This window comes from Pygocentrus nattereri, chromosome 3 (genome assembly GCF_015220715.1).
Source record: "Pygocentrus nattereri isolate fPygNat1 chromosome 3, fPygNat1.pri, whole genome shotgun sequence".
In the NCBI taxonomy this organism is placed as follows: Eukaryota; Metazoa; Chordata; class Actinopteri; order Characiformes; family Serrasalmidae; genus Pygocentrus; species Pygocentrus nattereri.
The window spans coordinates 18,219,528-18,245,486 of record NC_051213.1 but is presented as its reverse complement, the minus strand read 5'-3'; the positions used below and the strand labels follow the sequence as shown (position 1 = coordinate 18,245,486).

Here is a 25,959-nt window from a genome sequence, read left to right as displayed (position 1 = left end):
TCATCCTCTTGTTATTTCACAGAAAACAGAAGCTATTCTGAAATAGTTTCTCTGGCCCATATGATCCAACTCGTGTATGTATTATTAATATTAATGTGCAATAGAAATAAGGACATGCTTTATTTCAATCATGTTTTTATGTGGTTTTATAAGAAGCAATGCGAATAAAATGTTTGTAATTTTACACAAGAAAAATTAATACAGGTGTTCAGAGTACAAAAACGAAATGAAAGTTAGGATTATTTATGAAGAAATCATTCTCAGCATTTAACAGCATGTCACAGTGGGGAGCCTGAAGCGGTTCAGTGTAAATACAGCTTTCTTTTCATTTAGGCATTCCAAAAACTTTCCAATAGTATCTGAAGCTAAGGTTTAGGCAGGATTAAAACACGAAAATCATTCATCATAAAACTGAGAAACAGACAGGCTAGAGCCTGTACTAGAATAGCTGTAACTAGGAATCAAGAAGCATGACTAAAAATGCAGCAAACATAAATGAAAATTTTTAAAATGACACAGAGTAGACTTTTTAGATGCTGATGGCACCACCCTGATCACAGGCTGACTATAATTACTTCGGTACCTCTGTGGTGCACTATATAGGGAGTTTGGAGCCATCAGAGATTAATAGGCACAAACAGTGGGCTGAGGATTAGTAACCTTCAACTACCAATATTCTCACATCACTTTGAAACTGCATTGCACAGTGGATATTGTACATACTGTAGAAAGAATTACATTTCATATAGATTTCATGCATAGCATCATTTTATCCTTATACTTTCATGCATAGCATGAAATCGTCTCTGCAGTCTGGTTTGGGTCGTTTCACTCCATCTTTTTTGTTGTTGTTGTCCTGGGAAACCCCCCACCCATATTCTCATCTGGGTGGTTGGCTGCTAAAAAAAAACATTTGACACCACTGAATGTTTTACAAAAAGGTTAAACATTTCTGAGTTTTGAAGGCACTGACCAGCCAGAACAGCAAAACTGCAGAGCTTTTTAAAGAGTGAATGTTTGACTGTGTATGAACACAGCATTGTTTTTATTCGCCCACTTTTCTCTCTATCTGTAGTCAACATTAATTATCATCTAATTTCTTACATTTTCATGCTAGAATTTAATAAAATAAAAATTATGCTGCATATCCATTTATATTTTGAATTTAGATTTGGATGAGGTTTCAAAAAAATTAACAGTTGAAGCACTGATATTTCTTTTATGTGTAAAAATGAAAAAAGGAATAAAAAGCCTACAAGCCCCAGAATGAAGAACATCAAAACTGAAGAATTCTCAAAATTAGGGACCACTTTCAGGATTTTTTTTTTAATTATATTTGCTGTTGAGAGTGGCCTTTTTCCCCCCATATAAGAATATCAGTGCTATATTATATAGACTAATACCGCCTTTATTAGAGAAATTATACACTGTTCATTAAATTTCTCAAAAAGTCATTACAGCATCTTGGAATAAAGCTCTTCAAATCCAGACTTTGAGCTCCCAGAAAAAACAACAAAAGCATCTATTTGTTACCCTTATAAAATCTTATTAAAATGTCTTACTCATACACATGTACATGTGTATCTGTATGTGTGTGCAGTCAAACTCCCTTAATGAAGAATGGATCACAGCCTTTCTCCTTGTTCCTTCCCTCTGAAGATCACAATAGAGAGACTGCATGTGTGTCTCTCACTCTGTTCATGAGTGCATGTTACAGTTCATACTCCACCCACACTCTCATGTGGAATCTGTTGCCTCCCTCTCTGCTCATCCATCCATCTCTCTCAGACTTCTTCCTGCCACTCCGTCTTTCCTCCACACACCTCCTGGACCGGCATTGGCACCTCCTCCTCTTCCGTGCACTGGCTGGATTCCACTGAGCTCTTCTCGGCGGTCCAAAAACAGCAAACTGTGGGGAAATCAAGCAGTTGGGTTCAATCATGAAACATTATCTGACTCTGAGACCATACTGAAACTTTGATCTTTTTTTTTTTGGAACCTAGAAATAAACAATTATTGGAAAAATATATATAATAAAATATAATGAAATATAATATAAAAAATATAATATTTTTTTTCCCCAAAAATTGTTTATTCAAAATTATCAAAGTATATATATATATATGAGAGAGAGAGAGAGAGAGAGAGAGAGAGAGAGAGAGAGAGAGAGAGAGAGAGAGAGAGATGTGCATATACACATAATTGAATTTGAATCAAAGGTGAGTGTTACTGACCAGTCGATGAAGACAAGGCCCATCCACATGCAGGTGTGCGTCTGCTGATGAGAATGAAACAGATAAGCAGAATGCACACACACGCACAAGACAGACTCAGAGAGATCCACACATTGTCTGTGAGAGATTGATTGAGAGTGAGTGGGAGAAAAGGGAGACAAAGAAAGAAAGAGTAAGTCAATATTGCATACTTCTAGTTCTGTGTCTGTGTGTGTCAGTGTGTGTGGAGACAGAGTGTATTTGAAGCTTCAAGTTGACATAAATGTGGGGAACTAAACAGCAAATACATGTAACACACATTTATTGGCTGTGTTTGTGTGTGGGTGTCATGGTGAGTAAGAATGCATGTGTGAACATGTGTTTGTTCTGAGATGCTCACCTTTGTCGGGTGCAAAAGTAGGCTTATTTTTGGTCACAGCTGTGTTTCTTGTTTCAGTTGGTAGTGGTGGTTTTATAGGTGTTGTTATTATTGTTGTTGCTTTTGCTGCTAAATCGTCCACACAGCTTTCACACCGTTCACCACTGCATTTATATCCGCTCTTACACTCACATTCTGCATCTCTCGTTTTAGTGCAGGTCTGGTTGTACTTCATATCTGGAACCATAAGAACATATATCACCACGGGCGATTTAAGGCACTGGCTTACATGGGCTTCAGCTCAGCAGGCCAGAGTAGTTCCCCTGATTGGCCAGTTTGTCTGTTATTTATTATTGTTGTTTAAGTGGCAAAGCTTCAAGAACCCACACACATTCATCAATGATCCTTCATCTAAATAAGCAATTCAAACTACTGACTGTTGATTGGCCAGATTTACTCAAATGATTTGCTCTGATTCTGTTAGGCGGCTATATCAGACGCATTTGACGTGAGTTTAGAGCTAGCTAGATCAGTAAATGTTTGCGCTCAGGAAATACAAGAGCAGAGGGCAAAAAGAATACACAACATGAATTTTTTAATTCATCACCACAATCTGAGGCATCAAAGTCAGATAAGCAATCAGTTAGTCCCACTACACAAGATGCATAGCTAGCCCGACAGGGAACGGTGACTAGCATACTGTTAGCATAGAAGAGCCCAAAAAGCTAGAAGATGAGGCAGAGAAGGTGTTTAGTACCAGAGAGATATGTTTTTAAATGGTAATTTAACCTTCAATTTTGAGTATTTTGCTATTTTACCATTCAGAGAGATTGGAGCCTGGGGCCATACGGAAATGTCTTTGTCAGAAATATCTTTTCATCTTAAGTTAACATCTGATAGGTCAAGATAATATTTTTCACAAATTCATATTACAGAAGCAAATCTTAACTTAATTTAGGAATCTTGAGGAATAAAGAAGTTAGCCAGACAGCTAGCCAATCTACCATTACTAATATAGGTCAAACAGAACCAAAACACAATAAACTTAAGAATACTGAGACAGCGATTTGTGGTATTTATCAGAGCATCGCTGCTCTCCAGTTACAGTTTCCCAAACACTTTAGTTATTCCTTCTAATACTGTCTCTCCAATATTCACCACCATCACTATAATATTTTATCTGATGAGTTTTCATCAACATTAACACACAAGGGTAATAAGAGGGGATGGTGGAGATTGTGTCTGCAGTGTCTTGCTGTTGGAAAAAAAACTCATAAAGCATAGTAGTTAATGTAGATAAATGTAACACCACTACGCTATTTATAGTGAGCTATGCTGTCTGTCATTGCATAAAATCATAGAAACAGATGGTTGAACAGAACCTAAGACACCTCTGGAGTTCTGGAATTTAGGACAGAATTTTTTGTCTATTTAGGAGTTTCTGTAGTATCCATCATCATCGTTGCCCGCTAGTCCAAACAGGGTCGAGGTAGCAGTTGGGAGAGCAGAGAATCCCAGATGACCCTGACCCCCGCAACTTCCTCCAGCTCATTCCCGGGGACCCCAAGCCGCTCCCAGGCCAACTTGGAGACATAATACCTCCAGCGGGTCCTAGGGCGACCCCGGGGTCTTGTCCCGGTTGGCCGTGCCTGGAACACCCCCACCGGGAGGCGTTCTTTGGGCATCTGGATCAGATGCCCGAACCACCTCAGCTGGCTTCTCTCAATGCGGAGGAGTAGCGGCTCTACTCTGAGCTCCTCCCGGATGACCGAGCTCCTCACTCTATCGCACAGCGTGTAGCCCGCCACACTGCGAAGAGGCTCATTTCCGCCACTTATATTCGCGATCTCGTTCTTTCGGTCATTACCCACAGCTCATGACCATAGGTGAGGGTTGGGATGTAGATCGACCGGTAAACAGAGAGCTCGCCTTTTGGCTCAACTCCCTCTTCACCACAACAGTCTGGTACAGTGACCGCATTACTGCTGCCACCTGTCCCAGCCTACGGCCGATCTCACGATGCCTCTTCCCATCACTCGTGAACAAGACCCCAAGATACTTAAACTCCTCCACCTGGGGCAGGTCCTTTCCCCTTACCTGGAGTGGGCATGCTGTGGTTTCTGTAGTACTGTTTCCTCATCTGGAGTTATTATGAGATTATGAACTTGAGAACTGTTCTTTTGTAATAGCTTCTGTTCTAAATTCAGTCCAAACTGAAATTGTCATGGTGACTAAACAGATAAGATTTCAGACATAAGTTGTTTCTGTAATATGTCCCTTGTTCTTGTATGGCTTATAACAATTGCCCAGCAGTATTGTTAGAACTACTACTGCATCGATACTTCTACCAATCAGCCCTACGTCCACTACACCTCCCTCAGGCGCTCTGGCAGCAGAGGAGAGTAGTGCCCTGGAACCCCAAACCACTAAGCAGCCCAATTGCACTGCAGGCCTCAGTGCTAACGATCTTCACAGCACAGAGCCAGGTCGATGATGGCCAGGTAAGATTAACCACAGCATGCACGCTTCTTGGGCAAAGAAAAATGCTGAATCTTGTACGAATAAAGAGGTTGGCCTTTCTAATCTGCCTCAAAGCACCAATACCAAGAGGCGACTGTTTCCTAAAACTTTCTTCAGTCACAAATTAAGCAATGGTGAATATTAACCCAGATAATCTCTGTCTAAACTTCCCTCTCAAGGGAGTGTTTTTTGTTTTGTTTGTAAGATATATGGGGAAATGAATGAATGTTCAAGCCCATTTCATCAAGGTTACAATGACTGGAAGCATGTAAATTTATGCATATTTGAGCACGAGTGCTCCAAAATGTATAGGAAAGCTGTGCTTGCCTGTGTCAACTAGAGTGGTGATCATGGAATGAACACCTAGGTCTAAAAACAATTAGAGGATGGGTGTGAGTACTGGACTTAAGTGTGTAGAGGGTTGTTGCAGTAATAAAGTTTCTGGCAGACTGTGCGCCACCACTGAGAGGTCACATGTAGATGTTTGGGCAGCCTGATAACAGAAATTACTTGGGTATTTCCTCCATTAATTAGCCAGTCTGATCCTTTTTTGAAAGCCCACATCGACAAATACACTATGGAAATGCTAGGAGAGGAACAACCTCCCAAACTTCCTAAAGAGATAAACACTAAAAAATCTGACCTTTTTACAAAGGCTTTAACACAGATACTGTCACAAATGTGCTTACTTCTGAATAGTGGCTTGTGAATCTTGAATACAGCACCGTCCACAATTATTGGCACCCCTCGTTAAGATGTGTTCTTAGGCTTCTAATATATATTTTTTTAAATAATATAGGACAGCAATACAAAAATAGAGAAAAATCCAATTCAAGTGCGTTATTCAGTGGGAAAATAATCCCATATTAAGAAATAATTCTTTTACATGAAATCATCTGTGCCATAATTATTGGCACCCCTGATGTTAATACTTTGCACAACCCCTTTTTGCCAACAAGACAGCACTTAATCTTCTCCTATAACATTACACAGAGAGATGAGAGGATACAGAGAGATGGATCTTCAACCATTCCTCTTTGCACTATATCTCTTAATCGTTCAGAATACTGGGTCCTCTCCTATGCACTCTCCTCTTCAGCTCAACCCACAGGTTTTCCATTAGGTTGAGGTCTGGGGACTGAGATGGCCATGGGAGGAGCTTGATTGTGTGTCTGGTGAACCATTTTTGTTTAGATTTGGCCACAAGTTTGGGATCATTATCTTGCTAAAAGACCCAGTGATGACCTGTCTTCAGCTTTAGGGCAGAGGCCACCAGATTTTGATTTAAAATGTCCTGGTATTTCAAAGAGTTCATGATGCCATGCACCCTAACAAGGTGCCCAGGGCCTTTGGAAGAGAAACAGGCCCACAGCATCACAGATACTGAAGACCCAGTTAGAGTGTTTGTTGCCAAAAAGCTCTATCTTGGTCTCATCTGACCAAAGCACATGGTCATAGTTGAAGTCCCAGTACCGCTTAGTGAACTCCAGACATTTACGTTTATGCTTGTAAGTGAAAAAAAGGCTTTTACTGTGCACGCCTCCCAAACAGCTTGTTGGCATGTAGATAGCACCTGATGGCTGTTATGGAGACTTTATGACCCCAAGATACCACTCTTTGATACAATTCTTTAATAGTGAGCTTTGGAGAACTTTTTACTTCTCTTACCATCCTCCTCACTGTGCGTGGTGGCAAGATAAACTTGCGTCCTCGTCCAGGCGTGTTTGCCACTGTTACAGTTGTTTTAAACTTCTTGATGATTCCTCTGACTATAGATATGGGCCGGTGTAGACGAGTGGCTATTTTCTTGTAGCCATTGCCTGACTTATGAAGGTCGAAACACATATGCCTTACTTGAATGATGTGTTCTCTTGTCTTTCCCATGTTGAAGAGTGGAAAAGAGAAATAGGCCTCTGTGTCACGTCATATTTATACCCCAGGGAAACAGGAAGTGATGAATTACTAATTAAGGTCTAGATACTCTGATCAACTTTATAAACTACAGTAGAAATCACAGAAATGCTTCAATTACATTTATTTTCTAGGAATTGTTAGGGGCGCTAATACTTGTGGAACAGGTGATTTTATGAAAAATAATGTTTTCTTAGTCAGGGATTTTTTTTATTCGCTTGAGTTAAAAATGGCATTTTTCTACTATTATCAGTGTGAGATTATGCTTCTGAAATAAAAAAAAATAAAAAAATAAATTTTATTTATTTTAAGGCTTTTAATACATTTTAACGGGGGGTGCCAATAATTGTGGAGAGCACTGTATTTCTTCTTTGTTAAATTTCTTCCGAATTTCTGTCATTCATTTCCAGGTTTAAATCCCAGATTTCCAATGTGGCCTCAGACATTTGGACTCCATTGTAGGTTAATTGTTAAAACTATATGTCAATTGTTGAAAAATTGCATGCTCATCATACTGAACTTAATGCCAAACTATATATCTTTGCTAACTGCTTGCTAGAGATCTGACAGTGAACCCACTAATGTTTCTTTGTGGATCCACTGCACTCTAAAAAATAAAGGATCCTAAAAGGTTCAAGGCTTGGTCATACAGTTCTCAGAAAACTCTTCAATCTATTAAATGCTTGGAGATCCATTAGTTCAGGTTTTCATTACTCAGTCCTAAAAAATAAGAATAGCTTTGCATTGATCTCCAGTTGTTTACTATAATAACCATTAGAATAAGTTTGGGAAATTAAAAGGTTCTTTGTTAAAGAACATTTAGATCATGTAATGTCCTTTAAGCTTTAAAATGGTTCTTAATACACGTCTCTACAAAAATTGATTCTTTAAATAACCATCATTTGAAGGGTTGTTTAAGGCATTTGATTACAAACTGGTCCTGGGAGATCCCCCCATACAGTCCAGATACTTCCTCCAACCTAACTTGCAATGCATCTGGGGTTCACTGAAAACCAACATGAGAACAACTGCCTCAAAGAACTAAAAGTGGTGTTTCTATAACATCATGTCAAAGAATATTTTATTTTTTATTTTTATGCAAGAATTGTTTTTTTTTTCTTCTTGTGCTCCCCCTAAAGTCATAATGTGTATTTCACTTTTACACCACTGTCGTAAATACTAATTGTGCTTTGTGTGCCACTCATTCATTTGTACGCTGATGTGCAAAGTGGTCCATACTGACAAATATGAACATGTGCTTCGGCCTTTTAGGGCTGCTGATCAAAATGAACGTAAGGTGATGCCACTCAGTACAGTGTAGTGTGGTGCTTCCAGCATCCTCGGAGGATACTTGTTTCTGTAAGTAATTTCAGAGTATAATAACATATTTTTTGAGACTGTACACTGTGTAGTGTATTGAAATTCTTTTAGAAGTATTTTAGAAGAACTTTTAAGAACATGCTACATACTGTATCTTAGTAAGCCATGCTAGACTCAGCTGTTGAGCATTTAATGTTAATGTGATTATTAATTAATTAGTAGCTCTTATAAGTTAAACATAGTTACTAATGTGGTCTCCAGGAGACAAGTAAAACTCAGTAGTTATTGTTTAGGTAACAGTACGCCACCCTAATCATTAGTAACATCAGTAGCTGATAGCAGTTGCTTAAGTTTAAAGCAGCACTTTTAATTTCTTCTTGCTTGGTCCTCTCGGTTTGGAGACTCCTTTTTATTTTTCTTTGACTTTGCCTTCCTTATGCAAGTTGATTATCTTATATGTAACCTCCTCAGAAATATCTCCTAGCTTTAAGACTACACTTAGTGTAAACACTGTGTGACTCAGTGTTTTCAGTTTGAGCCCGAGACCCTCCCTTCCCCCCCCGACTGCTGGAAACCCACTGAAGTCAGAGTTAAGGGGGGTCCCCTCTTCTTTTGTTAGTGTCATTTCATGATTACCATTTAACATTTCAGACTTTTCATATGATGAAGTTGATTCATTTACCAGTTCAGAGAAATGATGGGCAAATACATTTTAGACTGTAATTCTGTTGCTGATCCTGGACACAAGTAATGTGTATGAGTATGTATGTGCTCTGAACACAAGCTGTGAAACGTAAGTTTAAAACTTACTTTCTTTGGCACAGTCAGTGCACAAGCGGCATGTCATTTCAAAATTGTATCTGTCCATGTAGTAGCCTTCTCCACATGCTCCACATCGTGTATTTTGATTTTGCTCACATCTCTCCTTGAGGTACTCTCCTACGCACACACATACAAACACATAAACACACACACAGGTAATGTCAGAATCTTCTGAGGGATGGTAACATCGATGGCTGCACGTGGTCGAAGGGCCTCACGTTCTGATTCTGCGGCTGTGTTATTTTAGTTATGATGTGTCAATAAGGGTATGTGTCAGCAGTTGTCAGTAAGCATGGTATCAGTAAGTCTTTACTGTTAGGAGAGCAAGTCATCATTTTCAAGAATGCCATGTGTCATTCCTATACACAGCATTCAGAGGGTCACTTTTAAATTTTGTTCTATTACCTGATTACCTGTTTAAAGTTGTTTTAGACATTAATACATAGATGCTTCTATCATTGCAACTTTTATCACAATTTTGGAAGTATACAGTTAATATCAATAATTCTGTCACATACAGACTTGTTTCTTACATTTTGTTGCACAGACAGAACACTTAGAACAAGCTACATCTTTTCTGCATGCTACAAGTTTCTGGTTCTGTATTAAATATTTAGTATTCATACCAGGGAAATATATTGCAGTAAATAAATTAAAAATGATGTGGCTAAAGATTTTAACATTAGAAATGTCCTATAAAGGCATCACTGAATTTAATCACTGAATTATGCTAATATAAGCCTGTCTTAATAACAGTCTGTCACCTTTGAAAGTTCATATTAACTTCTGTCTCATTTTCAGTGGAAAGTGTTGCTGTATTCTTGGCATACTAGAGCCTTGTATGAATACAGTAGGCCTGTGTCACACTTCACACTTCCTCCTTTTTACTTTTGTTTACATTTTCTCCGGGTCTAAAAGACTAGAAACGTGTTCTTCCTCTTCTTTTCATGTTTCTCTTGTAATTCTCTTTCATTTCGTAGTCATGATCCTGAAATAACCTGGGCATTTTGGCCTTTTCCTGTTCAACTCATCAGCTAATGTATAAAGACCTTCCTGATTTGAAGTGACTGTAGAGCAGGATGATGATTGAGAACCTTGGATCCATAATAATAATAATAATAATAATAATAATAATAATAATAATAATATGTTGTCATTTCTTTATTGTCTCAAGCATCTGTTGTGGGATTGCTATGTTTAAGTTTTTATTTTTATAAATAATTCCAATTATCTGTAAGTATAACCCCAATTCTGCCTGCTCCCTAGTTAGAAACCTGATGTGTCATTTCTGACAATCTGGTCATGAAATATTGCACAAGTGCTTTCCCCTTATATTAACATGAATTTTTTTTAAGTCAGACATCAGTGAAAAGGTCACCATGCTCTCAGTAGTCTTGCCAAAAAGATTTAAACATTTGGAAATCTCTTTTTCATGATATATAATTGAATCATTATTTCATTAATATCATTAGTCTCAAACAAGCAGAATAAAGGTTAAGCAAAGTTTTTTCAGATGACACAGAGCCCCTCTATGAGAACTCACCTGGTAGGCATTTATTGCAGCACACTGTGGGTTTATTCCTAGGCCATTCATATTGTGTAGCCTCATCACAGGCCAGTGCTTGGACACGAGAGAGGATGGGTGTTAAGAGTAGAACACAGCACCACTGAATCAGCATCTGGTTGGGGGAGAGTTACAGGTGTGAATGTGTGAACAGATTTTGAAAATGCTGAGTTGCATATTTGAGCCAGTCCTTAAGCAATGAGATGATGACTAGTGATGCCGTACTTTGGCTATAATCATATAATGAAGAAAAGTGATGAAATGACATCTGAACGGCCTCAAACCTCTCAACTTATGCTCAGTTTTTTTTTAAAGTTAGCAATATGGGCTCAAAGTGCTTAGCTGGTTTAAAAGGTAGAGAAGATGAGAATCCTCCATAAAATTTTGTTCTGTGTAGACATCTCTGCTGCTGGTTTGAGCTAAATAATGAAGCTAGGCACACACACACACACACACACACACACACACACACACACACACACACACACACACACACACATTTTCTAAGCCGTTTCTCTCTTAGGGTCACAGGTGGTGCTGGAGCCTATCCCAGCGGTCACTGGACGGAAAGCAGGATACACCCTGGACAGGTCGCCAGTCCATCCCTAGGCAGTTGGAACAAAATCCTGGGGTGGAATTTTACTCTCTGGACCTGAACTAGCAGCCAACGTTCAAAGACAGTTACATAAGCTCAAAGATCATAGAGTACAAAGAGATGTTGCTACATTAATGAATTCATGTGGGCTTTTGAGACCTTTTTTCAAAACCTATTCATTTCCAACAGACAATATACTTAGGAAACTCTAGAATCAAATCATTTTTGTTAGACTGAAAAAAAATTCTGCATTAAATGTACTAGGCTCAAATGTGTACATCATTTCCACATTCATGAAACAGCCTTTATTACAGCACACTTCCGTCTTTCAGTTTGCTTGCTTTTGACAGTAATTGTGTGATGTAATATATTTATCCAGGAGGGAATGGTGTACTCATTTGAATCAATTAAACTCACTGCAGGTTTTTTTGACTGAACACTGATCCAGAAGAGTCATGCAGAGAGCAGCTTCCACATCCACATTAATCAGACCATGAAGAACTCAGTGAATATTTGATCATTTTAACCTGAAATACTTTTCGCTTACTTACGGTACAGCATCAGAGCAAATGACAGAAATGATGGCACAATTACAACACATAATTTAACAATGCACTTCTGAACCCAAAGCCTTACCGTGAGAGAGAGCAGGAGCGAGAGATGTGATAGATGTGACTGTGTCGGACCCCTTGAAGACTCTGACTGTAAAGGTCTAAGAAACTGCCGTTATCAAAATGTCAAGATGACTCATTCAAATACCCGAAAGAGACCACCCAAGCACTTACTCCGTCTTTCACTGCCTTTTACCTTTTTGCACTCCTTCAGTCTTTCCACTAACATGTCTTTTTGCTTTTTGAATTTTTATTCCAAAACAATCACCTCTTTGTGATATTTGCTCTCTCTGTCTGTGCCTCTCTCTTCTATCTTTCTCTCTTCCTCTCTCTCTCTCTCTCTCTCTCTCTCTCTCTCTCTCATATACCATAAAAGTCTCTGCATATGATAGCAATCTCATTATGAGTATGAAAACGTTTAAGCGCAAGCATTTCAACGCGGCCACTCATTCTGTCGATCATGACTTGTTGCTAGGTCCTTTGAGGTCAGCTGAGAGTCTCGTAACAGCTCTCGTAAAAGGTATGTGTCAGTAGCTCTTTGATTGTAGTTCTCAGAATTAGGATCACAGAGAGAGAAAAGACCACCCTTCCCCCTGCATATGAGTGTGCTGGCAACCAATAGGACTAGTTCATAGGTGAATTACGTTACATTTCTGTCTCTTCTTCTCTGTCTCTTACACACACACACAGTTTATTTACCACATTGAGTTTATCTCTGTTTCGTATTCGCGCTGACATGCTGCTTACTGTAAGAAAATGCCGCCAATGTAATTCTAACCCCTCTTACCCACAGGAACTCCAAGATTAACATACTTAAAGGTCATCTAAAATCTCCTGCCTTATACAGCAAAGTAATGAAATTACAATTTAGTACTTTTGCATCAGAACTACAGTTGTACTCAGGCCAATGACGTAATGCCTAAATCTTCTGTCTAACTGCATTTTTTAGTTTATATATATATATATAGGAATTGGGTTTGTGTATATATATATACACAACCCCAATTCCAATGAAGTTGAGACATTATGTAAAACATAAATAAAATCAGAATATGATGATTTGCAAATCCTTTTCAACCTATATTCAATTGAATACACTACAAAGACAAGATATTTAATGTTCAAATGGATAAACTTTATTGTCTTTTGCAAATATTCACTCATTTTGAATTTGATGCCTGCAACACGTTCCAAAGAAGTTGGGACAGGGGCATGTTTACCACTGTGTTACATCACCTTTCCTTTTAACAACACTCAATAAGCATTTGGGAACTGAGGACACTAATTGTTGAAGCTTTGTAGGTGGAATTCTTTCCCATTCTTGCTTCATGTACAACAGTTGCTCAACAGTCTGGGGTCTCTGTTGTCATATTTTGCACTTCATAATGTGCCACACATTTTCAATGGGAGACGGTCTGGACTGCAGGCAGGCCAGTCTAGTACCCGCACTCTTTTACTACGAAGCCAAGCTGTTGTAACATGTGCAGAATGTGGCTTGGCATTGTCTTGCTGAAATAAGCAGGGACGTCCCTGAAAAAGACGTTGCTTGGATGGCAGCATATGTTGCTCCAAAACCTGTATGTACCTTTCAGCATTAATGGTGCCTTCACAGATGTGCAAGTTACCCATGCCATGGGCACTAACACCCATACCATCAGAGGTGCTGGCTTTTGAACTTTGATGATAACAATCCGGACAGTCCTTTTCCTCTTTGGCCCAGAGGACACAACGTCCATGATTTACAAAAATAATTTGAAATGTGGACTCAAATGTGTTTCCAATTAACCTGTTCAGTATGTTCCATACAGGTGTTTTTTGAGCATTCCTCAACTTTCCCAGTCTTTTGTTGCCCCTGTCCCAACTTCTTTGGAACGTGTTGCAGGCATCAAATTCAAAATGAGTGAATATTTGCAAAAGACAATAAAGTTTATCCATTTGAACATTAAATATCTTGTCTTTGTAGTGTATTCAATTGAATATAGGTTGAAAAGGATTTGCAAATCATCGTATTCTGTTATATCGTATATCTGGTGTATATATATATATATATATATATATTTATTTATTTATACCATAAATGTACTCTTACTACTTTAATGTTTCAAAAATCATTAGTTAATTATAATTTTTCTGTTATTTGAAGTGACCATCTGGACATGACTGCTGTTTTGAAAATGTCTTTGAAATTACTCTAAATCTTTTCATCTTTATTTTCTGCCCTATTTCGCATGATGTGTATTTGTAATGTTATATTCATCATAAATATACAAACACACTTTGTCCCATGATGACCATATTATGAAATGCCATGTGGTGCGACCATTAAGAAACGACCACTATGGGACATTTATATCAATCAATCAAATGCAGGACACTGAGCATCTTACACTAGTTTGTTAAGGACCTATGGAAGCAGCAGCCAGGTTTGTAACTGTTGTCACTAACTGATTTGGATGACACGTGTGAAAGTGTACATCAACCAACCCGATTTGGACTGCGCATGCGCATGCATAAACTCGCGTAGCATCCATATATATGAAGTTATTCTACAAATCTATTTTTTGTTTATAAAGTTCATAGTTGCCTTTTGTGGGAAGTATGTTTGTGCCTGTAAATTTTGACTGAACTTGAAAATGGTTCTTAATGTGAGCCTGCAGAGCGTTGACTTAACATGATGCAAGCTGGTTCACAACACAAGATAAAGCACACCTTTATGACGTGAGAACATCATCCTCGTTGACTGAAATCTCCAATAACAAACATAACATGTTAGATATTTATTGAAAGAACAGAATTAAAAATGGTTCTTCAGGGGTTATTTAGTAAAGAACTATATAGAACCATGAAGACTCAAAGAACACTTGATTAACCCTTGTGCAGTGTTTGTGTCTGACGGACCCATTTTTCAATGTTTACCAAAAGTAAAAACAATGCGATTCATTATTGTTTCAACCCCAGATTGCTTGGCCTTTGCTCTTTTTCTGTGAAGAACATACAGTCACCGGCCACTTTATTAGGTACAGGTACCTGTTCAATTGCTTGTTAACACAAATAGCTAATCAGCTAGTCACATGGCTGCAAATCAATGCATGTAGAGGTGGTCAAGACAACTTGCTGAAGTGCAACCCAAGCATCAGAACGGGGAAGAAAGGCGATTTAAGTTACTTTGAACGTGGCATGGTTGTTGGTGCCAGATGGGCTGGTCTGAGAATTTAAGAAACTGCTGATCTACTGGGATTTTCACGCACAACCATCTCTAGGGTTTATAGAGAATGGTCAGAAAAAGAGAAAACATCCAGTGAGCAGCAGTTGTGTGGACAAAAAAATGCCTTGTTAATGTGAGAGGTCAGAGGAGAATGGGCAGACTGGTTCAAGATGACAGAAAGGCAAGAGTAACTCAAATAACCACTTGTTACAACCAAGGAATACTGCATACCATCTCTGAATGCACAACATGTCGAACCTTGAAGAAGATGGGCTACAGCAGCAGAAGACCATACCGGGTGCCACTCCTGTCAGCTAAGAACCGGAAACGGAGACTACAATTCGCACAGTCTCGCCGAAGTTGGACAGTAAAAGATTGGAACAATGTTGCCTGGTCTGACGAGTCTCGATTTCAACTGTGACGTTCAGATGGTATGGTCAGAATTTGGCGTAAACAACATGAAAGCAAGGATCCATCCTGCGTTGTATTAACGGTTCAGGCTGGTGGTGGGCTAATGGTGTGGGGGATATTTTCTTGGCACACTTTGGGCCCCTTAGTACCAACTGAGCATTGTTTAAATGCCGCAGCCTACCTGAGTATTGTTGCTCAGCTTGTGCATCCCTTTGTGACCACAGTGTACCCAGCTTCTGATGGCTACTTCCAGCAGGATAATGCACCATGTCACAAAGATCATATTATCTCAAACCAATTTCTTGAACATGACAATGAGTCTCCAATGGCCTCCACAGTCACCAGATCTTAATCCAATAGAGCACCTTTGGGATGTGGGGGAACGGGAGACAAACCTGCAGCAACTGCGTGATGCTATCATGTCAATATGGACCTAAATCTCTGAGGAATATTTCAAACACCTTGTTGAAAGTGTGCCACGAAGAATTAAGGCAGTTCTGAAGGCAAAATGGGGTCAAACCTTTTACTAGCTTTTACTGTACCTAATAAAGTGGCTGGTGAGTGTATAAAATAACACATTTTCAGTGACTTCACACCATGGTGTTGGGGTGAACCTGTGGGGAATAAAAGTGTAGAGGTGCTGTGTCCTTCCCTCTGTTCTCCTCCTAAAAATACCTATACCTTTCTGTTCACTTTCTTCTATTATTCTAATATTAATAATAATGTAATAATAATGTTGACTAATGTAATATTATTCTATTACATTCTTCTATTATTATGCTGTCAAGCCTGTAACAATAGTAGAACTCTTTTTGGTGCTATTGGTGCTATAGAACACAAAAAAGTACTGTACAGAACAATCTACAGCACATTCTCTACCAGTCTAAAGAACCCCTTTATCATGCAATGAACTTTTAAAAAGGTTCTGTTTATGGTTTTATATAGAACCATTTTCTTTACTAAAGAACCCTTGAATAACCATCATTTTTAAGACTGCTTATCTCTCCCAAAAGGGATTTCTTTTTTTCTGGCAGCTCATTTGTTTACATATGACCCCTATACACTATAGTTTTTATTTCCAGTATTTATTTCAGGTACTTTGATGTTGTCCTTAACAAAAAGGCAAATGGTGTGAGATCAGCTGTTGCTGTGAAGGGGGAAGTAGAATATGTCTACTCCATGGGAAAGTAGAACATGTCTACTCCATGGGGAAGTAGAATATGTCCAACTTAACGGTAGTGTTTTTATAACCCACCTCAGCAATCATCAGCAGATCTGGTTGACCATCAAGTCTTGTGAGTCGAAAACAAACGCAGTCAAAATCACATGGCGCAACCAAGTATTATGTGGCATGACCACTGCAGAGTTTTCTATGAGAGACACATCCTAGATCTCCAGTTTTTGTATTTTTACATTCAAAAGTTGATTTATATACATCTTCTTCTTCTTCTTTCGGCTGCTCCCATCTGCCTCCATCTTGCCCTATCCACTGCCTCCTCTACTTTTACACCACCATCTCCACCTTCACTACATCCATAAACCTTCTCTGAGGTCTACTTCTTCTCCTTCTACCCAGCAACTCCATCTCCAACATTCTTTGACCAATATATCCACTATTCCTCCTCAACACATGTCCAAACCATCTCAACCTGGCCTCTCTGGCTTTATCTCCAAACTGCTCCACCTTTACTGTCCCTCTGATCTGCTCATTTCTAATCTTGTCCATCCTTGTCACTCCCAACGAAAATCTCAGCATCTTCATCTCTGAAACCTCCAGCTCAGCCTCCTGTCTTTTAGACAGAGCCACAGTCTCCAAACCATACATCATAGCAGGACGCACTACTGTCTTGTAAACCTTCCCTTTCACTCTTGCTGCTATCCTTCTGTCACACATCAGCCCTGACATCTGTCTCCACCCACTCCATCCTGCCTGCACCTTCTTCCTCACCTCTTTTCTACACTCTGGATGGTTGACCCAAGATATTTGAAATCATCCACCTTTACGACTTCTACTCCTTGCATCTTCACCTTTCCACCTGCCTCCCTCTCATACACACACATGTATTCCGTCTTGTCTCTACTGACCTTCATTCCTCTCCTCTCCAGTGCAAACCTCCACCTCTCCAGATTCTCTTCCACCTGCTCTCTACTCTCACCACAGATTACAATGCCATCTGCAAACATCATGGTCCATGGAGCCTTCTGCCTGACCTCATCTGTCAACCTTTCCATCACCATTGCAAACAAGAAGGGGCTCAAAGCTAATCCCTGATGTAACCCTACCTTCACCTTGAAACCATTTGTCACTCCAACTGCACACCTCACCACTGTCTCACTATCCTCATACATGTCCTGCACCTCCCTAACATACTTTTCAGCTACACCTGACTTCCACTCTTGGCACCCTATTATATGCCTTCTCTAGATCCACAAAGACACAATGTAGCTCCTTCTGACCTTCTCTGTACTTCTCTACCAACACTGTCAACGCAAAAATTGCATCTGTGGTACTCTTTCTGGGCATGAAACCAAACTGCTGCTCACTGATCTGAACCTCTTGCCTTAGCCTTGCTTCAACAACTCTTTCCCATACCTTCATGGTGTGGCTCATCAACTTTATATCTCTGTAGTTACTGCAGCTCTGCACATCACCCTTGTTCTTAAAAATGGGGACCAATACACTGCTTCTCCACTCATCAGGCATCCTCTCACTCTGCAGGATTTTGTTAAACAACCTGGTTAAAAAGTCCACTGCCTTCTCTCCTAAACATCTCCATACCTCCACAGGTATGTCATCTGGATCAACTGCCCTTCCATCCTTTTTAAAGCTGCCCTCACTTCCACCTTACCAATTCTCTGCACTTCCCGATTCACTATCTTTCCCCCCGTTGTCCTCCTCTCTCTCTCGTTTTCCTCATTCATTAGTTCTTCAAAGTACTCCTTCCATCTACTCAACACTCTCTGTTCACTCACTAGTACATTTCCCTCTCTATCCATTATCAGCCTAACCTGCTGCACATCCTTTCCAGCTCTATCTCTCTGTTTAACCAAACGATACAAGTCCTTTACTCCTTCTTTACTGTCCAGCCTCTCATACAGCTCATCATAGGCCTGAGCCTTTGCCTTTGCCGCCATTCTTTTCGCTATGCGACTAGCCTCACAGTACTCCTGCCTACTTCCTTCATCTCTCTGGTTATCCCACTTTTTCTTAGCTGCCTTCTTCTTCTGAATACTCTCCTGGACATCCTCATTCCACCACCAACTTTCCTTGTCTTCTTTCCTCTGACCAGACCAAACACCCAACACATTTTTGCCAGTTTCTCTCACCACCTTAGCTGTAGTTTCCAAGTCCTCAGGTACCTCCTCACTGCCCCCAAGGGCCTGTTGCAATTTTTCCCTGAACTGCCTGCAACCATCCTCCTCCTTCAGCTTCCACCATCTAATCTTTGGCTCTGTCTTCACTCTCTTGCTCTTCTTTGTTTCTAATCTCATTCTACAAACAACCACCCTATGCTGCCTTGCTACACTTTCCCCTGGTACCACTTTACAATCTCCAATCTCCTTTAGGTGGCATCTCCAGACTTCCCAAGTGTCCCGGAAGCTCTGGGAGTCACCCGCATATTATACGATTATACATAGCGGCTCCCTGATGCCCACAAGCCAGATAAAATCTCCTGGAATCTAGAACGAGCGGCCAAGAGCACACACAAACGCACACGTAGGCGACACAGACTTTTTTTCCCGTTCACGAAAAAACTTCCAGGAGACTTGGGATGTCTGCATCTCCTGCTAAGGATATAATCCACCTGTGTGCACCTCCCTCCACTCTTGTATGTCACCCTGTGTTCTTCCCTCTTCTGAAAATACGTGTTCACCACAGCCATTTCCATTCTCTTTGCAAAATCTACAACCATCTGACCTTTTCTGTCTTTCACAACATATATACCTAGCACCTCTTCATCCCCTCTGTTCCCTTCACCAACATATCCATTGAAGTCTGCACCAATCACTAATCTCTCCTCTCTAGGGACACCATCTACCACTTCATCCATCTTACTCCAAAATTCCTCTTTCTCCTCTGACAACCAACCTGTGGTGCATATGAACTGACCACATTCAAAATTACACCATCAACCTCCAACTTCAGGCTCATGATCCTGTCTGACACTCTCTTTACATCCAGAACACTTTTCACAAGCTGTTCCTTTAGGATTATCCCTACTCCATTTCTCTTCCTCTCTACCCCATGATAGAACAGTTTGAATCCACCTCCAATATTCCTGAACTTGCTTCCTTTCCATCTGGTCTCCTGGACACACAGAATATCTCCCTTCCTTCTCTCCATCATGTCTGCAAGCTCTCTGCCTTTACCAGTCATTGTCCCTATGTTCAGAGTCCCTACTCTAACCTCCACACTCCTGCCTTTCCTTCTCTCTTGCTGCCTTCTAACCAGACTTCCTCCTCTCCTCTTCGATGGTCTTCGACCTACAGTAGTCCAATTTCCACCGGCACCCTGCTGGTCAACAGCACCGGAGGCGGTCGTTGTTAACCTGGGCCTCGACCGATCCGGTATGGCAATCATATTTGTGATCCGCATGATAGTTTTGGCACAAGTTTTACGCCGGATGCCCTTCCTGATGCAACCCTCACCATTTATCCAGGCTTGGGACCGGCACCAGAAGTACACAAAGTACACCCCTAATGGCTGGTTTTGATTTATATACATAAAGTACTTTATTTTAATATTTTTAAAATAGATTTTAATGGAATTGGAGTATTTTTTTCTAATATTTTGTAAACTATGATTTATGTTTAATCTTTGGACAATATGAGAAAGATGCAAAAAACATTTAGCACATGTAATTATTTATTTATAACATATTTATCTATATTTATCTATTTTATCAGATCCTACAGCCAAGCAAAGTAAAAAATGCTCGCCATAGGCAGCATGTTAACTCTGACCCTGCAGCAAGTGCAGAGTACCTTGCTATGAGAACAGAAAGGTATGTCAGCAATGTTAAAAATTAAAACTATAAATCAACATGAAGAACACATTGCTGTTGTGTGTTTTCTTACCTGGAGGAAATACATTTTCCGTTAACATGTTCATCTACTGTCATCTGTCATTGGTCCAAAATGATAGACTATGTATTGGAGCTTTATGGCATGAGACTACTTTACATTATTGTTTTAGCTACCAAGGAAGAAAACAGCAGGGAAATATTCCGTATGTAAAGCTGCCAATGAGAGATACAGAAACAGAGATAGAAATGGAGGGCTGCATCCAGTGCTTACAGGGAAAGGAAAAAGATGGCAGATGCTGTGTCAGACCATACACTGCCATCTATGGAGAATATTCCACCAGTTCTGGTTGATGTGGATGTAGCACAAGAGCAGTCAGAAAATGCAGATCAACCTGTGGTAGACACCATACCTCTGAATGACTTAAATCCACCAGTGAGAAATCAGAAAAGGAATATATCTTCAGCAGAGGAGCGTTCCAAAAGACAGCAGAAAGAGAAGTGTAAACCAAAAAAGAAGATCTTGAGGAATATGAGGAATCAGCTAGCAGAGATGAAAAAACTAAATGATCAATTCAGGAAGTGTGACAAGAGGTTAACAGAAAGACAAAGAGTAGGCCTATGAGAAACATTCAAACAAAGGGGGAGCATATAACGAAGCAGATGGCCAGGGATGGAGATAAATGTGCTGGTGTGAATATTTGGCTATTGGTTAACAAACTGGCCAAGGGAGGGCTGTTGAAGACAACTGGCATCTCAGAGTTAGTGAGTATGACTGTATGTGACCCTAAAAACAAAGCATGCATGGACCATGTAAGTCCAAAGTGCTGCTTTGACAATGCTGACTTTCCTGAGGCAAATTGTGCTGAGGTTTCTTGGGAACAATGGGAGCAGGTAACGTACATAGAGAAAAAAACCTTTGCAAACATTTTAACACAAACACACACAGAGAAAATCCAGGACTTAAAAGAGCTGTGCCACAAAAGGTTTAATGATTTAGCTGTACACGAATTCAACTGGATACACCAAAAAGAATAGTTTCATGATCTTGTGATCTAAAAGAAAAATTCACTGATTCTGAAGGTGTTCTTCACGTAGACTTTCAGAAATGCCTTGGGTTAGCACCATGTGCCCCACTTTCACATGGACATTCCAAATACCCATCAGCAGCATAATGACTGTCAAGTTTAATGGAATGTTTGTTCACAACTAGGCCTCAAATGTGTGCTTCACCTAAAAGTGTTTGTTATAAGGCATGATTACATGATAATAAACAAGAGATAACACATGGTTCTGATCAAAATGATTTGATAATCAAAATTGATTTAAAGGATTTTTTTCTTCTAAACAAAGCCATGAATGAGTGCTGCACTGTGATGAGATTTTATTAAAAACTTTTATGAAACATTTGTTTTCATGATATTTTATTACATTTTGGTTTATACCTATTTTGTACATGGAATTTGTTTATTGCAGTAGTAGGGGTTCGGTGCATTGTGGATCGGGCAGTGTCCAAAGGCGTGGGCCTTGGAGTTCTGATCCTCGGTTGCTGAAACTGGCTTTTGGAACTTGGAAAGTTACCTCACTGGCGGGGAAGGAGCCTGAGTTGGTGCGCGAGGTTGAGAGATACCGGCTAGTTAAAGTCGGGCTCACCTCAACACACAGCTTGGGCTCTGGGTCCAATCTCCTTGAGAGGGGCTGGAATTTATTCTTTTCTGGAGTTGCCCATGGTGAGAGGTGGAGGGCAGGTGTGGGCTTTCTCATAGCCCCTCGACTCGGCGCCTGTATGTTGGGGTTTTTCCTGGTGGACGAGAGGGTAGCTTCCCTACGCCTTCTTTATTCTTTTCTGGAGTTGCCCATGGTGAGAGGCGGTGGGCAGGTGTGGGCTTTCTCATAGCCCCTCGACTCGGTGCCTGTATGTTGGGGTTTTCCCTGGTGGATGAGAGGGTAGCTTCCCTACGCCTTCGGGTTGGGGAACGGGTCCTCACTGTTGTCTGTGCTTATGCACCGAACAGCAGTTCAGAGTACCCAGCCTTCCTAGAGTCCTTGGGAGGGGTGCTTGAAAGTGCTCCTCCTGGAGACTCGATTGTCCTACTGGGGGACTTCAACGCTCACGTGGGCAACGACAGTAAGACCTGAAGGGGTGTGACTGGGAGGAATGACTTCTCTGATCTGAACCCGAGTGGTGTTCAGTTTTTGAACTTCTGTCCAAACCACAGTTTGTCCATAACGAACGTGTTTGAACACAAGGATGTCCATAAGTGCACATGGCACCAGGACACCCTAGGCTGCGCAGTTCAATGATTGACTTTATAGTCGTGTCATCGGACTTGTGGCCATGTGTTTTGGACACTCGGGTAAAGAGAGGAGCTGAGCTGTCAACTGATCACCACCTGGTGGTGAGTTGGATCAGGTGGTGGGGGAAGATGCCGGTCAGACCTGGCAAAACCAAACGCATAGTGAGGGTTTGCTGGGAACATCTGGCAGAAGAACCTGTCAGATTGATCTTCAACTCACACCTCTGTCAGAACTTTGACCAGATATCGGGGGAGGTAAGGGACATTGACTCAGAATGGGCCATGTTCCGCTCCTCCGTTGTTAAAGTGGCTGACTGTAGTGGTGGCGCAAGGTAGTTTGTGACTGTCGGGACGGTAATCCTCGAACCTGGTGGTGGACACCCCAGGTGAGAGATGCCGTTAAGCTGAAGAAGGAGTCCTACCGGGCATGGTTGGCCTGTAGGACACCAGAGGCAACTGGCAGGTATCGACAGGCCAAGCGATCTGCGGCTTCAGTCGTTGCCAAGGCAAAAACCCGGGTGTGGGAAGAGTTCGGCGAGGCCTTGGAAAGTGACTTTAAGTCAGCTCCAAAAAGATTCTGGCAAACCGTCAGGCGACTCAGAAGGGGAAAGCAGTGTGACACTAGCACTGTATATAGTGGAGATGGTGTGCTGCTGACTTCGACTGAAGACGTCACTGGGTGGTGGAAGGAATACTATGAGGACCTTCTTAATCCCACCAACACGTTCTCCGGCGAGGAGGCAGAGTCTGGGGACACGGGAATAGGCTTGTCCATTACTGAGGCCGAAGTCGCTAAGGTAGTTTAAAAGCTCCTCATCGGCAGGGCTCCAGGGGTGGATGAGATCCGTCCCGAGTTCCTCAAGGCTCTGGATGTTGTGGGGCTGTCTTGGCTGACACGCTTTTTTCAACATTGCGTCGACATCGGGGGCGGTGCCACTGGATTGGCAGACTGGGGTGGTGGTGCCTCTTTTTAAAAAGGGGGACCGGAGGGTGTGTTCCAACTGCAGGGGAATCACACTCCTCAGCCTCCCTGGTAAGGTCTATGCAGGGGTACTGGAGAAGAGAGTCCGGCTTATAGTCGAACCTCGGATTCAGGAGGAGCAGTGCGGGTTCCGCCCTGGTCGTGGAACACTGGACCAACTCTTTACCCTCTCCAGGATTCTGGAGGGTTCATGGGAGTTTGCCCAACAAGTCTACATGTGCTTTGTGGATTTGGAGAAGGCATTCGACTGTGTTCCCCGGGGTATCCTGTGAGAGGTGCTTCGGGAGTACGGGGTACATTTTTGCTACGAGCCATTCTGGCCCTGTACAAACAAAGCAGGAGTTTGGTTCGCATGGCCGGCAGGAAGTCAGACTCGTTCCCAGTAAGACTTGGACACCGTCAGGGCTGCCCTGCACATACTTGTATGTAATGCACATACTTTGTTTCTAAAAGCTTTATATTACTGAGAACTTGTAAAAATTTTAAGCATGTTAAAGAATTTTTCAAGGCCTGGACAATTCACTAGAAAAACACTAAAATCACAATCAAAAATTTTAACATGACTTTATGTGTACATAACATTCTTAATACTTGAACAATTGCAAAGGATACTCTTATTTTTGTATTTTACAATTGGCCTGTTAAAATCCATATATGTCCTTGACCCATTTACAAGTTTTAGCACACCTATTTTGTTTTCTATACAAGTAAAAGGTTTGCATCTTCCAGTGTAACCTTCATGATTATGAGGAGGGTTGGTGATTTCAAGGGGAGCCATTTTATGCCTGTAGACAAAGATCTGTTCTTAATTACATTTGTTTACATCAGATGACCATTGCCAGCCATCAGTGGAGACCACTGAGTCTGCATATCTTTGCACAAGATTTTGCAGACTGATGCATGCTGGCAAGCTGCCAAATGCATGTGTTTGGTGACAGTGTCCCAAAAGCTTAACATTGCTATACTGCAATGGATATGCACCCATCAGCATATCATAGTGTCAGACTGCCAGTGGTCTGCTTCAGTAGTGGAGCAAAACATACTCAATAAAAATGTCCTGCCTGCCTGGAAGGTGTAAAACATGATGTTATTATTAACACTTTGAATGGAACACAGCACAGGTATAATATAATGAACTTTGTGGTAAAACCTATCACAAATCTTTCCTGATTCAATTACATATTATCCTATACATAATGACCCATATGAATGGGGACACTGCACTCATGTGAAGAATAAGGTACTACAGCTCCAGCCCTGACTGTGATATTCCTGAACATGGGAAGATTATGAACTAGTAAATACACTCTGCATGGCAGTAGCTCATTAGCCTGTAATTTGCAATATTAAACAGAACATTAAATAGTTTTTTTTTTATCCTGGTCCTGTTATTTATTACTATTTTTTCTGCCATACAGCTCTACCACTCTAATGGTTAATAGCTATAGTCAAGCTCCATTTCCTGTGTGGCTGTGCTATTTTTACACCCACAAACCACTCTGTTAAAAATGTCTACTTTGCATGAGTACCAGTGTACAGTTAGCCACCCACCACCCTGTCCATATTTTTTGTTTAGCTCACAGATTATACATACATGTATAATTTTACATGTATGCCAATGAATGTTATAGTGTCCAAATAATGAAAAACAGAATTTCCCCAACTGTTTTAAATAAAAGAGTTTGATGCAATGCATAAACATTGCGTCAAAACGCATCATTCACTACCCAGTTCATATAGCCTATATATGGAAACTAAACTGCAAAAACAGCCCATTTTAAATCCATTGTTTTGTGATGTCATGAGAATGTAAAATGGTTTTATATATCTGTCTATTCAGCATTCAGCAGCTTAGTTCTACCCATTTACACTAAAGTTTTAAGATGTGCTTCAGTCTTGACTGCTTTTATGAAAGATGCACAAGACAGCCAATCATAACAGATGCCTTTTACATAGATCAGTCTAAAGGTTCTAAGTGGACCTCAAAGGAAAAATAATATACAATATAAATGTAGGACATGGTCTTTTTATGTACAGCTATTAAAAGTAGTGGTATGTATATGCTGACCTCAGTTTTGTTGGAAGCAAATCTGCAGAGATATCTA

At 40.7% G+C, this 25,959-nt stretch overlaps 1 protein-coding gene across 1 annotated transcript; it reads right to left on the bottom strand.

Moving 5' to 3' along the window:
* Positions 1-854: 854 nt before the first annotated feature.
* Positions 855-21,111, bottom strand: cd27 (CD27 molecule). Its single transcript, XM_017700497.2, has 6 exons — positions 20,989-21,111; positions 10,709-10,844; positions 9,154-9,282; positions 2,614-2,829; positions 2,235-2,351; positions 855-1,909 (listed from the first exon to the last, which is right to left on the bottom strand). The coding sequence occupies exons 2-6, from the start codon at positions 10,842-10,844 to the stop codon at positions 1,785-1,787; spliced, it is 723 nt and encodes a 240-aa protein (XP_017555986.1). The 5' UTR covers positions 20,989-21,111; the 3' UTR covers positions 855-1,784.
* Between the last annotated feature and the right edge of the window lie 4,848 nt (positions 21,112-25,959).

Bases quoted from the DNA above. Each gene is read 5' to 3' on its own strand.
- cd27 (XM_017700497.2), bottom strand. From the start codon at position 10,844: ATGCTGATTCAGTGGTGCTGTGTTCTACTCTTAACACCCATCCTCTCT. The intron at 9,283-10,708 runs GTGAGTTCTCAT...GTGTGTGCGTAG, and splicing joins CTGCAATAAATGCCTACCAG to GAGAGTACCTCAAGGAGAGA. The intron at 2,352-2,613 runs GTGAGCATCTCA...AATCTCTCACAG, and splicing joins TACTTTTGCACCCGACAAAG to ACAATGTGTGGATCTCTCTG.